The sequence below is a fragment of the Tamandua tetradactyla genome, chromosome 13 (genome assembly GCF_023851605.1).
Source record: "Tamandua tetradactyla isolate mTamTet1 chromosome 13, mTamTet1.pri, whole genome shotgun sequence".
Lineage (NCBI taxonomy): Eukaryota > Metazoa > Chordata > Mammalia > Pilosa > Myrmecophagidae > Tamandua > Tamandua tetradactyla.
Window position 1 is genome coordinate 35,132,386 of NC_135339.1, and position 16,485 is coordinate 35,148,870.

At 42.2% G+C, this 16,485-nt stretch overlaps 1 protein-coding gene across 4 annotated transcripts in view; it reads right to left on the minus strand.

The window, feature by feature from the left end:
- Positions 1-6,256: 6,256 nt before the first annotated feature.
- ARID5B (AT-rich interaction domain 5B) overlaps positions 6,257-16,485 on the minus strand; it is a 180,196-nt gene continuing 169,967 nt past the window's right edge. For all 4 annotated transcript variants that reach the window (XM_077125205.1, XM_077125207.1, XM_077125206.1 and 1 more), the window contains 2 exons: positions 15,837-16,035; positions 6,257-12,246 (listed from right to left, as the gene is read on the minus strand). In XM_077125205.1, the coding sequence (XP_076981320.1) occupies positions 10,078-12,246; positions 15,837-16,035 (2,368 nt within the window). In that variant the 3' untranslated portion in view covers positions 6,257-10,077. The remainder of the gene's footprint in view (positions 12,247-15,836; positions 16,036-16,485) is intronic.

Consider the following 16,485-nt stretch of genomic DNA (forward strand, 5'->3'; position numbering starts at 1 on the left):
CGGCTCCTGTGCTCTGAGGGCTCTGAGCCCTCCCATTCCAGGAACCAGACCCTGGGTCCCTCTCTGCAGCAGGCAGACTGGACAAGGTCCCGCCAGCCCTGAAGGTAGGTGACAATATGGACGAAAAGAGGAGGTAGTAGGAATCCTAACAGCACGCGTCAGAGTGTCAGAAGCCATTCTCACGAGAGCACTGAAGTGCCTGGAAACAGACACGTCGCCCTAAGAGCAGAGGCTTTGCAGCAGATGGCCCTGGCCGGGACCTCAGCGCTCCCGCTCACCTCCTGCACGCCCTTGGGAAACGCACTTACCTTTCCATTGCCGCGTCTACCGGCCTGTGAGATGGAGACAATGGTAGCACGGTATCTACCTCTCGGCTGTTGTGAGGATAACATGGGTCACGCATTTGAGGTTCTTCCAAAGGAACCCACACCTCTCGTAAAGACTCAGTACCCTCATGGGAAAGGCGTCTCGTGGCTTTTGCCGCGCAGCGGTCGGAACGTCAGCAGGCCCCGCTGGGTGGAGCTTCACTGCTTATTCTACGTTTTCATGTCCTGATACCAACACTGAATAGAAGACCAAGCAAGGATTTTTTGATCCCCATTTTACAGATGAGTTAATCGAGGCTCAGGGCATGCAAACCCAAGTCTTTACTCCACGTGCAGTGTTACAAGCTAATTAGTTTATAAAGCTTGAACAATTTCAGATATACAAAAAAAAAGTTGTTATATATTATCGTAGTCATTCCACCCCAAATCAATAAATGCTAACGTTTTACCATTTAGCTCCAGATTTAAAAAAAATAAATAAAAGGTTACACACAGTTCAAGGCCACCTCCTCCCCCATGACAGTCTCCTTCCTCCATCCTGGAGATAGCCTGGTGTTGATGTGTTGCTGTTATGTTTTTATATATTCATTATATATATCCACTAACAATATGTACCCAGTTCTTTTAGGTGTTTAAAAATTAGGCATAAATTCATAAATCTTATTATACTGTGCTCATAAGATTTACCATGTGCTTTTGCCCTCAAGTTTTTGATGTCATCTATATTGCAACATATATATTTAAATATATTCATTCTAACAACTTCATTTATTGGTGTAGTATTCAGTTTATGTTGTTTTGTTTCTGTGTGTGATGGCAAGCAATGCTGCAGGGAGCTTACTACTTGTAACAGAAATGTGTGGGTTCTTATGATTTTATTGCTACTATCCATGGAAAATTTGAAATAGTACCTTTTCAATTGCTGGCCCCAGCTGGGACTGAATACTATACAAATAAATAAATAAAGTCATTAAAATGAATATTTTAAGTATATATGCTGCAATATAGACAACATTAAAAACTTGAGGGCAAAAGCACAATGGTAAATCTTATAAACACAGTATAAGATTTATGAATTTATGCCCAACTTTTAAACACCTAAAATAACAGGGTACATACGAATGTTATGGACATTGACAACTTAATCTGACATCCAGCAAACTTGATCAGCTTTCTTATTCATTATAGTAAATCATCTGTAAATTCTCTGGGATTTTCTGGATAGACAATCACATTATTTATTAAATAGAAAAGTTTTGTTTCTTCCTTTTGAAACTCGATACCTTGCTTTTCCTTTTCCTCTCACACTACACTGCAAAGGACCTACAATGCTACATTAACTAAAAGCAGTGACATGATAGTGAATATCTTTGTGTTCCTAGTTTTTAAAAAGAATCCTTAAAACAGGCAAAGTTGATCCATGGTGATAGCAATCAGAATAGTGATTGCCTCCGGGTCGGAGCAGGTCAGTGGGCTGGAAAATGTCACCAAAATAGAGGTGTCCTATATTTTGATCCTGGTCATGGATATTCACCTTTGTCAAAATCTGTTGAATTTTATACATTTTGCCATCTTGACCAATTTTCTTCCTGATTTCCAGAAGCGCTTTAGAGAGACTAGCCCTTCGTGATGGAAATTGCAAATATTTATGCCCAAATATTATTTGTATTTTGACCTTGCTTACTTTTTTTTTGCACACAGAAATTTTATTTTCTGTAGGTGAATGATCAGTCTTTTGTAGTTTCTGAATTTCAAATCATAGTTAGAATAGCTTCTTCCACCCCAAAGGTAGAAAATAATTCTCCTGTGTTTTCATCAAGTTTTTTTATGATTTCATTTTTTTGGAATGAAATCTTTGATCTCAATCTTTGCTCCATTTGGAATTCATCTATATATCGTTTGAGGTATGGAGCTAACATAATTTTTTTCCAGCTGGCTCTCCAGTGTTCCAACACATGTTATTTCATTAATAGAATTTCTAATGTTTCATCATCTTTGCATATCTGGAATAAGCCTTTCTTGATCATGATGTAAAGTTATTTTTAATACATTACAAATATATATGCTATTTTAGTGTGTATGCATATATGCATGTATATAGAATAGATGTATATTTGTGCACACACACTCACACACATGCATATATATGTATAAATATAAACTTTTATAGTTTGCTAATGTTTTGCATCTGGTTTGTAAGTGAGATTGAGCTCTAGTTTTCCTTTCTTTCAATGTTCTTTTCAAGGTTTGGTAACAAAGTCAAAATGAACTCATAAAAAGAGTTGGGTAGCTTTTCCTCTTTTTCAATTCTCTGAAACAATTCTTAAAACCCTCTGGGCTGGTACTTTTTTGTGGGGAAATATTTGACTACTCATCGAATTTTTAATCATTATGTGAGTTTCATATTTCTTCTTGGAATAATTTTGTTTATATATTTTTTAGAAAATAGCTTTTTTTTCATCTCAGTTTTCCAATTTATAGACTCAAAGTTCATACTATTCTTTAATAATTTTAAAGGACTGGACTGCATCTGTTTTTCCTTCCTCATGCTGTTTCTCTGGCGCCTTCTCTGTTTTTTGACTCATTACTTTACAAACAACCTCAGGGTGTTCTGACTCACTTTGTTGGCTGATCTTTGAAAGTCAGGGTCAGAGTGGGAGGTAAAGAAAGAGAGGAGACCCACACAGTGAGAATGACCTTAAGGAAGGAATCTTCTGATACCAAAGGGCAGGCACTTCTCATTTTTATTGGTCATCAAAAGCCCAATTCATGCTTCATTTTCCTTAACTGTAAAATAGGAAGAAACATAGTATCTACTTCCTGTGAGGTTAGGAGGATCAAATGAATTAATACCTGAACAGTGTGTAACCCAGTGTCTGGCACATGCAGAGCTGCCAGTCAGTACCATTTGTTGTTATCATTATGTATACACAGAAAACAAAGTGATGGGCCCAAAACTGAGTGCTCGGACCAGAACACTAGACCGCGTTTGGCATGGGTTCTTCCGCACGAGGTCCCCAGGTCTTGCTCTCTCTACCTGGTCATCTTTCTCAAGCTGAACGTCCTCCCAGTGTCCACAGGTAGACATCGAGTTACTGTGGAGTGAAGTAGTGTGGCTTGAACACTGCACAGATTTTCTGGAATTTGCATCCCCAATGGAGCCTCACAAATCACATTAAACATTAAAGGATGGGCTGGATTACAGATTCTGTCATTGGAGACTACCTTTTTTTACTGCTCTCTTTACCCATTCAATGATTTATTTATTCATTTTCTAAATATGTCAAATGCCTAAAATGGGAATATTCTAAATGAAAAATAGTATTCAATCGATACCTCTAAGAGACCAACAAAGTTTCTGCAAGGAGAGGCATAATGCTGCCTGCTCACGCATTTAAACCTTAACAGGTTTATATGCAGATAACTGACCTATCTGCAGCTGGGTCCTTCCATAGGCACTTTGGCCGACTGCACTTTCTAGGACTGTTCTGTCCAATATGGTAACCACGTTCCACAGGGGCTTATTTAAATTTAAATGAAATAAAGTTAAAATAAATTAAAGAGTCATTTCCTCCGTCATATTAGGCACATGTCAAGGGCTCAGGAGCCACACGTGGCTAGTAGCTACAATATTGGAGAACTACAAATTACAGAGCATTTCCACCATTCCAGAATATTCCTATTAGCCCCATTCTAGAGGGAGTTTCTACAATAATTAAAGAACTAAGTCCTTGTATGGGTACTTCAGGGAACAGAGTACCTCATCCTTACTAGGCTGGCTGAATGCCTGCAGTTACGGCTAGCATGATTAAAATTAGTCTGTTCTTTTAAGCAGGTTAAATAAATCCTTTGGAATGCTATTTATCCTGGAAATTTGCTTGGCAAAGCAGTCTGTACATACCCAGGAAATGAAAAAAATTCAGGAATTCTGAATTAGTGAAGCCCAGATTAATGAGATTTACTTGATTCCCGAGGTCAGTCTCGGAGGCAGGGCTTTCCTTTGCGTTGCTCCTGGCCAGGCATCACCCCCACTCCCACCCTCTACCACTAACATATTTGTTGATGTAAATAATCACCCATTTCCTGGTCACTATCAGCCCTAAAACACTTGTCAACTTTGGCCACTTTCCTAGAAAACATCACTGGGCATTTTCATTGCTTTTGCTCTGAGTGACATCTTTAGCGAAAAAAAAGCACCCACCCTCCTTCCCACCAGAACTTGCCAACCTGGCCTGGTAAAAATAGTTAACTTATCATGATGTTTCCTGTTGTGCATGATTCAAGTATCAGATCTACAACACTGAATGTGTCATAGATGGAAGAACATTCTTTTGATGTGCTCATAGCAATTTATACGATATGGTGAAATACACAGAGGCATCAGAATGAGGGCAGGGAGACCGTGGAGCCAGGGGTTTCTCCCATGTTTACTGGTACTAGATTAGCAAAGGGATGACAGGCAGCAAGAAGAGGGTGAGGCCCCTAAAATGTTGCAAGAACCCCTCGTGAACGGAGAGGAGTGGGCAGGGTTCTCCAGGGAGTTAATCGTGATGAGAAAAGGCAGTCTGTGTCTTCTATTAAAATGAGTGGGGGTTTTCCCCCAGCATTGTGACAATTTGCTAGTAAGCAGCTTACACTCTCCTATCTATTTAAGGTCCATTCTGACCAGGTGGTGTGGTAAGAAGCCAAGGATCTCACAGAAGTCCTGTCCCCCCATTGCTGGCACCCATTAAGAAGGTAGTGTACATGTTGCTACTTTGTGCACACTCCACCTTGAGCTGATAATTAAGCTGAGCAAAGCTAGGAGAAGATCTGGAGCAGAGGATCCAGGGGAAGAGAGAACAGAAGTCTTTTCCCATCCCTATCAGACCTGTGATTAAAAGATAAACATAGACCTCTGAATAGGTTAAGTGCTTTCCTAACTGCTTGACCCTTCCTGAATATCCCTGTCCATCTTCCCATTTAATCCAAGTCTGTTCTCTCTTCCTTAAGGAAGTCTACAATGTGTCCATTTCTCCCATTCCACCATCCCAATTGAAATGACCATCATCTTCACTTTAGATTGCTCTCTTCACATAGTTTTGCCACAGCGTGATTTTAAAAGAGAAATCTGAATGTGTCACCTCCTTGTTTAGCCCTCTTTACTTAGGATAAAGAGCAAAATGCTCAAATTGGTCTATTGAGACCTACCTGGATGGCCCCTGCTATACTCTCTAACCTCATCACAACCTCATCATTATGCTTCAGCCACAGAGGCCTTTTCCCAAGTCTTGTAAGCCAAACTTGTTCCTGCCTCAGGGCCTTAACACATGCTTACCCCGTGCTGGACTATTCTTCACCCAATTTCCTCTCACTTAATTCATACTCATCCTTCATATGCCAATTTAATCATCATTTCCGCTTTAGGAACTAGATTATGCTGAGACTTTGCATGTAAATGGGTGATTATTGGATTAACTCTCTTTCCCAGAAGATTTGTGAGCTCCAGAGACAATATACATTATCTTTTATTCACCATTGTATCCCCAGCTCTTAACAGTCTGCCTCGCAATTGAGTAGGTCTTTGTTGACCAAATAAATCAGCAGTATCATTTGTTGTCTGCCAGGAGAGGAACACATGGATTTAAGAGCTCCAGGTTCAAACCCTGACTCTGCCATTTGTTAGTCAGGTGACCTTAGGCAGGTTGATTTACCCCTTTAAGCTTTCGTTTTCTCATCAACAAAACAGGTCTACCCATATTTACATGAGGTTGTGAAGATTAGAGATAATATATGCAATTGGGCACCGGTAGGTTCTCAATGAATGACAAAAAACATCAGCAATATCACTGCCTTTAACCCATTTGGAGACGAAGGGGTGGAAAGCCCTCTGGTGTGGTCTCAGGGCTGCTCAGGAAGAACTGACAGAATTATTACTCACACCCGAAAGGAAACAGATAGTAACATTTTTTATTAAATATTACAGTGGATCAAAAAGTACAAAATATCTCTTGCCTGCTATGTGATTGGGAAACTATTGGCACGTAATACAGTATCAAAAGCAGTAATAAGTACAATTTGGAAAACATACAAAATTGAGTGTTTATAGTTGGCTCAGCATTCTTCTGGTAGTGTTAAACTAATGCAAAGGTTACTCAATAACCTCTCCATTGGGAAACTATATAATATCACTGGGCCATGTTGCTATATACAAATAATCACCTTACAGAGCATAGAGGTTACATAGCTGGGATCACCAAAAGTATACAATATTTACAACACAGGAAAGTTTAAAAAAGTATAAACAGCCAAGAGATTATGCTGCTATTCTTCAGACTTATTTCAACCATGGGGAGACAAGCAAAATATCAAATACATCAACAGCCAACACCGGGGTGTAAGTGCTCAAGAAAATCATTGCAATGGTGTGGGTCTCACTAGGGCGAAATCTTCCCCATTCCTCTTTAAAACTGGGACAAGAGTAAAACTGGACCAGATGGGACTTGGCTGACAACCAGCAAATATGACTTTGTGGAACAATAAGTGAAGAGAAATAAATGGTTCTCTTTGAAGGCACACTACATAAAATATTTTTGTGGGACCACCTCGAAATTTCCATCAGACACACCAATACAGTGAAATACAGTACTTGAGAATCCATGCACCAGGTGAGAAAGTTGTAAAGTCAACGTTGAGTTTTAACAAACCCTTCTGTATATGCCCTGATAAACAAGTGAAATTAAGAGCTTCTACCTAGTAAATAAATAAGTCAGTCCTGTGGCAAATATTACAAGTTCAAATCACTTGCTAGGAGAATACTTGATTCCGAAACTCGGTGGGGCTCTGTTTTTAATGTTGAGTTGCCAAAAGTTAAACCAGAAGTTGCAAGGAGAAGTTTTTAAAAATATGATTTAAAAATCTCCAAATCGCCAATAAATCACAGACTTAGTGCAGTTTGAATTGCAACATTTCTTGGAAGCCACACTCTAAATAGATTTATGACTCCACTGCCAATTAGATTCCACAGTTTCCTTTACAAAACTACCAATAACAATGGTTTGATTGCACAAAGAAAGGCTTGTGCAATTCCATTCAATAATAAGGCCCCTTGAACTCAAACAATGCAAACAAAGCCCTATTTAAGACTTTTGAAAAAGTAGTTCTCAGCCAATGAAGAATTCAATGGTCTTTTGAGAAATTTCCAAGATTTCTGTTCAGTTTTAAAACAAATAACACACTGCTTCTGTTGGGAATGTACAACCCCCCCATTTCTGTCCTGATATTTTGCGGAGGGTGCGAGCTTCCTCAGACAGAAACAGTAAGTCTCCTCTTGGAAGATGAGCAAAACAAAAGCTGGACTATGTTAACATTGTTTAAAAATGGTGTGATTGAATTCCAACGCACTGAAACCAGACTGAAATCACTGCAGTGGGGAAAACAAGTGCCCCGTATCCCAAATGGACAGGTGAGCTCCAGCAGGGACAAACAGCCCCCAATTTCGTTGAGAAATGAACTCCTAGAAACCATGTTCGACCTAGCCCAGGTCTGCTGCAGAACCACCAGAGTTTCTTTTTTCTTCCATGTCCTCCGATTCCATGACCATTCAATCTAGTGCAACTCTCTTATATGTGTCTTGGCCAGCATTTTGCCAGCTGGAATTGAGATATTTTTCCCCCCTCTAACTTGTGCAATAGCAGGATAATCTGCACTCACACATTTATAATCTAAATTCTACTAGTCTATCTATTGTTCTATTAAATATTATTATATATATTATTCCACAGGAAGGTAAATAATTAATTGAAGCAAATGGAACTCTTAACACTGGATCGCTACATTCTTTTGATTCCACCTTTGGATATTAAGTATGTTACATTGTATATTTGGCTTCATATCATGGAGACATTTCAATATAAATGCATGGCATGCATGGCTTTGTTTAAGAGCCGTAGTTTCATTGTTACCAGTTTTGATTATTTTGCAGTTGAGTTACCTATTTGGAAGTTGAAAATTGTCATCAATTTTCATAGAATTAAGCATCTCAGAGGTAAAAGGCTTGGATAACTCTGGTTCTAATGTCTACCGGTAGTGTTGGGAGGGGGAGGGTGGGCTGGGGAATTCCTCAAAGCCGTCTTCAGCAGGGATGGAACTGAGAAAGCAAATCCACTCTGCATCGGCTGATTTGAATACACGCCGAAATGAGTCCGCCTTGGCGGCGCATCTTGGTAGCCAGTGGCATGAAGGACAACACACAGTCTCCACAACTTTTGACTGCTTGAACAGCTTGACCATTTATTTTCAACAGTAAAAGAAAGAAATTAGAAAGCGGTCAAAAAAAATGAAATAGACCACCTCATGTGCAGGCCATGCATACACAGAAAACTCACGGCCCACAGATCCAAAGACGATGGATTTCTTTAGAAATGAGTAATCCGGTATGCCAATTATTCCCAAAGATGTGGCCTGGTAAGGTTTCCTTGGGAATGACAAGAAACCAACTTGCTAAGGCCTCCAGCTGCTCCTTCTCTTCTGGATAGTCGAGTTCCATCTTATTCCCAACCCCCTTTCCCAAATCGGTTAAAGGGATCCGTGCCAACACCAATGTAAATCATTTTGGCTCCTGTTCTAATTTCTGAAATTCCTAAAATATCTGCGCAGCCCACAAGTATGTCCTCTAGACTCAGTTGTTATTTGGCAGCTCGCTGCCAGTGAGGTTTCTGTTTTTTTGATTGCTCTGGTATGTAGGACAGTTTCACAGCCTAGATAAGGTAAGTACAATGCTCAATATTTTCACATAACCCAATACTTCAAAGCAAAGCATTTGGCCGGGTAAGCAGTGCATAAGCTCTTTCAACTATGCCATTTATGAGGAACAAAATCCTTAAATTGTGGATCTGCAAAGGAATGTTCTTTGCACTATTGAGTACTCGACTGTTTCTTTTTCATTTGTTCCACTAGGATCAGTTGCTTCAATTTGTAAACAATAACTTTACCACCCAAAGCTGCTCAAAATGATAAGATGTGGAAAAATTACAAACACACATCAACAACTAGACAGTCAGTCAGCCTTTAAACAAAACAAAAAACAAAAACAAAAAGACCTGCAAACAAAAGCCATACTGTTTAATTAAAAAAAAAAAAAAAAAAAGGGGACAAGAAGGAACTTGGGAGAAGATGGAACTACCTGTATATAAATTAGGTGAACAAACAGTGATACGGGTAGTTTTAAGAAGCAAATATATATACAGTCAATTTAACAGTGTTTACTTCTCTGGATTGTTTAATAGTGTCAAAATGAAAGATCTACTGAAGTTTCACTATACATTGCATTGATTGAACCTTAGAGAGTTTTATGAATGGAGGGGCATCCCCTGGCATATGTCTGCCAGTCTACCTTGCCCCTCCTTATGAAATGCCTGCCCCTTTTTTTACCCCAGATTGTCTCCTAATCATATGAACTCAGATGGGATCCTCCTAAGTTCTTCCTGGATATGCACAAATCCCTTCACAAAACCCACGTGCAAAGTGAACTGAGCTGGGGGAACAGGGCATCAGTGTTGGAAGGGGGCTGAAACCAACCAGCCAAGGCTGGAGTTGTCCCAGAAAAATCAGGCATATTCACTTCACCTCTCGGCCCCTGTGGCTGGGACTGATCTCACCCCCAGGTTAGAAGAAATCCTAACTTCTCGTTCTACATGATATTTCATCCCAGGGTGAGGACTTAAGATGCTCTGTTGGCCACGCCAATTTTGGATACTGGGCAGAGCAGGGCTTACAGTTTTGTACTGGGGTGTACGGACGACAGCTGGGAAGATGGAAAGGCAGCTTGAGGATTTATAGCAGCTAAAGGGTAAATGCTGTTGTGCAAAAGGTCACCGTACGAACTTCCTACAGGTGCGGCCGCAGCCAAGTGTCTGTACAGCTGCTGGGAATTCGTGGGCGACGTAAAAATTCCTCTTTGCATCACGAGCGAGTGGAAAGCCAGAGGTTGCATGAGCGGAGAAAGCATAGTCTGGTTTTTCAAGTACTGCAGAGAATGAGAATACCCAGCTGGGAGCCTGGAGTTGAGGCCCGAGTTACACAGGCTCCCAGAATACAACCCTGGGAAGATGGGCGAGGAGAGGGGAAGCTTGTGGCCTTCGGCTCCACCCCCAGGATGCCCACCGTGGGCTGCCTTGCTGCTGCCTTCGCTCTCCTGGTCAGAGGCCTTCTCCTTTCCAGACACCTCCTTGGATGTGTCCAGAGGAGACACCGCCCGGGCCTTTTTCCCGGCGATCACCAGGTCCAAGTCCTCGAGGCTGCGCTTTATGGGGCGCGCTGCCCCGATGCTCTGAGGGCTCATTTTCCGGTGCAGGATAGGGTGGACCATGCCCTCCATCTTCCTGAAGTTCTCCAGTCTCACGTGGTGAGGTTTGCCCGATCTGGAAAAGGATTCGGGGTATTTTTTGGGTGCCGACATGGTCATGGGTGAGACCCGACAGGCTTTGGGGTGACAGTCTCGACTCTGGCTGCTGATGACCTGGAAGTGGGAGGCCCCTTTGCCCTCCGGGGGCCCGGTGGCCGAGGCGGCCAGGCCCAGGACCTTGCCGGGGAGTTTGTGCGGGTTCTTGGGCAGGCTCAGATCCGTCGGCTGGTCATCAGTAGGGGTTTCTGTTGCAGCTGACTTTTTGTCCTGCAGGTGCAGAGATGCCAGATAATTGACATGGAGCTTTTCGTGGTGTCTATGGGAAGGGAAGGAACTGTTCTCTGATTCTCTGTACATGTCCCTGGTGGGGTACTTAGACGTCTGTTCGCTATGAAGATGGTGTTCGGTGTGTCTATAGAGGCTGTGAAGATGCGGAGATGAGTAGAAGTCTGCCAGGAAGCTGGGCATATGGGAATGGGGCAGTGCCCTTTTCTCTAAGAATTTCTCCTTGCCCTCTTGCATTTCTTGCTTTAGGACGTAGGAGTCAGCAAGGGAGCTAAGGTGATGCTTGGAGAAGCTGCAGCGGTGCTGGTCCGCTCGGCTCAGTTTGTCATGCTTGAGCATGTCACTGATGGACTTCCTCTCCTCCGAGGGCTTGCTTCGGAAACTCTGCACGTGCTGAATCACGGACGGCCGGTTGACTGCCATGTGGTCAGTGGTTTGGCCGTGGTGGGCCTGGGACAAACCCGAACACAGGTCATCCCTTGCAATCAGTTTCTTTTTGCTGATCAAAGGTGGCGGGGAGCCGTAAGGGTAGCTGCTGGAGAGGCTGGCTCCGCTCACCTGGGACAGAAGTTTTTTCTTGGCCAGCGGGGACATGATGCCCGGGTTGCCCCTTGAGTAGAGCAGGGGAGTGTAATTGAGTCCGTGGTTCTCATTCATGGGCCCAGTCAGGTCTTTGTCTTTGAACATGTCAAACGACTGGACCACAAGGACTTTCGGGGTCTGCTTCAGGGCGGTGTGGATGTCATCGCTGCCCAGCTGGTCCACCTTGACGGTGCAGTTCGCGATGTAATCGGCCACTGCGGGCAGCTTATCGTCTTCCATCTCATTCTGGCTGGCCAGCGGGGGCTGTGGGGTGGGGAAGCTGGGGAAGGACGCTTCTTGGAGTTCATTTTCGGGGCTCTCTGTAAAGCAGCAGGGTTTGGGGTCTTGTTTGGAGTCCACGAGGGCAGGGGGAGAGGCAAGCGACTGTTTGCCAGCCCCAGCCATCAGGGCGGGATCCCTTTCCGGGGCAGGAGAAGCGCTTGTGAGTGGAGGGGCGGCCCCCTTCTCTGCCCCCTCCTCTGCCGCCTTCTCACCGTTGGCACCATGGTCTGTGTCGCTGTCCTTTTCTGGGTCTGCTCTTGACACTGAGGACCTAGTTGCAAAATCCTGGTACCCTTCCCTTTTCTTCTTCATGTCTGCTGCTGGGAGAGGCTCAGTGATGCTCTTCTGGTTTAAAGTCTCTTGTTCCTTCTCTGGCTCTGATGAAACCTGATGAGATATTTTAAATGACAGTCAGAAGGAAGCCAAATACACTGACACGTTTTGCTATGAAATGGAATACTACACACAGCAGTTTTTCTTGAAAACATGCTTGTCAATCAGCTCATAGAGTTTCTGTTAAGCTTTATTACTCCCCAATCACAGCTCTAAACAAAGAAATCTAAATTGCAGAAACATTAGGGGGAAATATGCATATTTGCTTTAGTCCCTTATGAGACACCGATCAAAATAGCGAAGTATTACGTACTGATGGTATACAATTATATCCCTCCTTGATTCTAATATATAGTTTAATTTCCAAGGTTGTCTTCTTGTCAAATCAGTCAATTATCCAAATGGGTTTTAAATTGCATGTTGTGTTTTATGACACTACCAAGAAAGATTTTTTAAGCGTCTCTTTCTGAAAACTCCAACCAACCCCAATGTCAACAATAAACAACAAACTTCGTGTAACTCTTGCCTTTGAGAAGGCAGGTCCCTTCCTAATGTGCTCAACATAATGTGCTGAAAAAATTAGTGATCCTTAAGTGTTAAGAATTTCTACTCAGTGCCATGTGACATGCGGATACATGAAAACATCGAAAAATTAGGCAGATGCAACAGCAGCCTGCCTACCTGAGAGGCTGATACCCCTAAGACTTTCTAGAGTAGACAAATTACATTTCCATTAAAGCTAAAAATGAAGTTGTCAAAATTCAGGCAGAGAGCACCACTACAAATACAGCTCTTCCGTTCACTGAAATACATTATAGTCCACGAGACAGACGCTCTTTATGTGTCCCTATTAACAGAGGGTGTGGGCACAATCCAACCCATTCATTGCATTATGTAGCTCAGTGAACTCTGGCTTTAGGAGGTCATTTTAACTTTCCATCTGTGAACCAGCTGACTGACAAGCTCTTTCAAAACTGCTGTCATTCTGCCCTGACATGTCTTAGTGAAGGGCAAACAGTTGTAGTGGGCTGGAGTTGGTCCTTTTTTTTTTTTTTTTTACCCCCTCCATCTCATCCCTCACACTCTGTTTTCTGTGAAGAGAAGTGTCAACCCCGTTGGTATCTTTGGGCAAGACTGGGAATGGTGAGATAGTGGATGCATTAGGAACAGAGAATTTAAGGATGTACTCGCATTTCACCAGTGTTCTTTCCCCAAGCCACTTTAAAGACAACCCTGCGTTTTGGGAATATGTTATTCCTAAGAGCCTTTGGTGGTCATTCTTCTTTTTTTTTTTTTTTAATAATAATAATAATAGCTGCCTTTTCTAGTTCAAATGTCACAACTTGGTCTACATGAATAACCATCATAGATTTCTTGCACTTATACATTACATGAAAATACAGGAAAGTGAGTAAAGCAAGGGATTAAGGAAAATTACATTTAATTACTAGTTTCTGATGGGATTATAATCTGAAGTGAAGCTATGGGGGACGATACTCAACCCCAGTGAGGTTTCTATGACCTAGGTTTCCAGTGACATGAGTCCCAAGCTTCTGGTTCTCAGACAAGTTTTGGAGATCTTTTAACAGCCCACAGACAGAAGTAAAGGACCTTTTTTTCTAGGATGCCATTTAATGATCTGCCTTAGTATGCTAAATGGTACTGTCCTGTCATGCAACTTGCAACCCAAGTCATGTGAAGATAGTAGATACGATTACAAGGGTTTTATACTAAGAGGGTTGTATAGTTGTGTTTTGACTAGAAGGTTTATCTCCATCAAGTTCATTACTTCGTGTTGTAAAAACATCAAAAATGAAAAACCATGAAAGCAAAAAGACAACAATAAAATCCATCTGGTTCCCCAAACCAAACATGTCATCAGTGAGAAGCAATATACCTGGCCACTAATCAGGACCTGTGCTGGAGGTGAGAAATGCATCTATTATAATATTACCCTTAGAGAAACTGTGAGGTTTCCCCACGGTTCAGGTAACCTGACCATGACAACCATTTGACACTTGAGATATTTATAGCTCCCTGAAGGGACCTGGTGGAACCCATAGCAAACAGAGAGCTGCAGCTGCTTTTTAAGGGTTTCTAAGGATTCTAAGGAGGGGTGCTCCACTCTTGGGGACAGTCATGTCTCAAGCTGCTGGGCTCACTGCATTGGGCTCAGGATTCCTCTCACTACTCACAGATAGACCGTTTGAAGCCGCCTCCCCTTCCTCATTCAAAAGTCCACTGGTCTCTTAGTCCTCAGTTTGTCCCCTGGTGTTTTAGCAATGCTGTGCATATGGTATCTAATAGAACTCACTGATCTATCGTAAATTACCAGGCCAACAGGATAAAGGAAGAATGGAATGTAAGCCTTAACTCGGAATTTCCTTGCTTTTGGCCATTTCTGTTTTAAGCTTGCAGATGTTTAGAAATCGCTGTATCATCTTTTTTTCCTCCTTTTTTAATTATTAGAGCTTGAAATAATTATGAAACTAAAAAACAACAACAAAATCAAATTTCTCCTCCTGTGGTATTAATACTACCTTCTCATACAGGAGTCAACTGAATAAGTTAATTTCCTTTTAGGAGGTTGGTGTGTATGTGTGCGTGTGTGTTCGTGTGTGTCTGTGTGTTTTAAGTGAGTGTTTAATTAAGGAGTCCCTTATGTATTCATTATAAACCTGATTTTTAGGGGGTGTTTAATATCAGCACCAAAATTCCCTCTGGGGTTGAATCCTAGAACATGCTGTCTCCAAATGTGGCCGCTAAGTTTTTTGTTTTTTTTTCTCATGGGCAGCAGGGTTTTTTTATTATCCATGTTGAAACAGAGCCCAGATCAGCCTCCATGGCGGCTGTACGCTGACAGTAATGGCTCCACCAAAGAGCAACAGGGGGCTGTGGGTAGCCGGGGCTAGTTTTAAAAGGTTCAGAAACTACCTGATATCATGAGCGATAATAATGGTTTCAAAGGAACTATTTCAAAATTTTCCCATAAATAATATGTACTTAAGATGTTTCTAAGTAGCTCTCAACCCAAGGCTGTTACGCAGAGGTCAATTATGGAAGGCAAACAAGTCCCTAAAGTTTTCAGGACAGTCCTTCAGAGATATGACACAACGATTTCAATGTCCCCACCCTCCACAGTCTCCAAGCATTTTACAGTCACGCCAAATCTTCACATAGACTGGCTGTGAAATGGCCATGTCTCTTACACTGGAGAACTTCCCTTGGTTCCACAGAGCTGAAGTTCTGGTTCCTATCTCAAAGTTGGAGCTTTTGTGATCAGCTTTTTTTGGGTGCATGGTCCGGAAATCGAACCCAGGTCTCCTGCATGGCTGGCAAGCACTCCACCACTGAACCACCCCCATGCACCCCTGCCATCAACTTTGAACAGCATGTCTGCATTTTCCTGGATTCTATTTTTGGCCATTCAATACTATTCACTCCCATGCATTGCATTTTAGCTCCTGGGCCAACTGAAAGATCCACTATTGGGGGAACTGTGAAGTTTACATTATTTGATTTTTCATTCTAGTAATGCAAATGTATAGGGACAGAGCCATATATTTAGGGCTCCAAAAGACATCGCAGTGGGACATGTGTCACAAAGGTCTTCCTGCGTGTGTTTGGGGGTGGTGGTGACTCACCTCTGACGCATCCTGGGGCTTGGGGGCATTCTCTTTTTCTTTCTTACTTTTGGGGTTTTCATGTTTGATGCGTTTGGTTCCTGACACTTTTGTTTTATTCTCATTCTCTTGTGAACTGTTCTCCTGTTTCCGAGGTTTGATTGGAGGCAGGGGCTTATCTTCTTCTCCTTTAATAAACCTTTCGTATGGTAGGATTAATCTAAAAGGATATAAGAAGAAATGATACATCAGTTGAGGTAACTACAGCATAATCGATGCCATGGTGGCTTATTTTCTTTTCTCAATATGAGCAATTTGTTGAATGATTCCATCTCCAGTGACAAAGAGGCATTTCTAGAAACCTGCTTCATAGTTTAGTGATCTACTTCCCTGCTCAAAATCAGTACCTGGTAACTTATATACTTTTCTGCATGACCTCCTTTTGCTTTTGTGAACCTATATACCAAGGACACTTACGGAAGTATCTAAGACTGCCATCACCATCGCTGCCCACACACCTGGCTAAGTGCCAACAAGAACAACATCACAACAATGATACAGTTGCCATTTCAACAGCAACACTTTACTGAGCACCTATTATGTGCCAGCAGTGTTCTAGACACTGAGATACAGCAGGGAATGAGACATTCAAATTCCCTGACCTCATGAA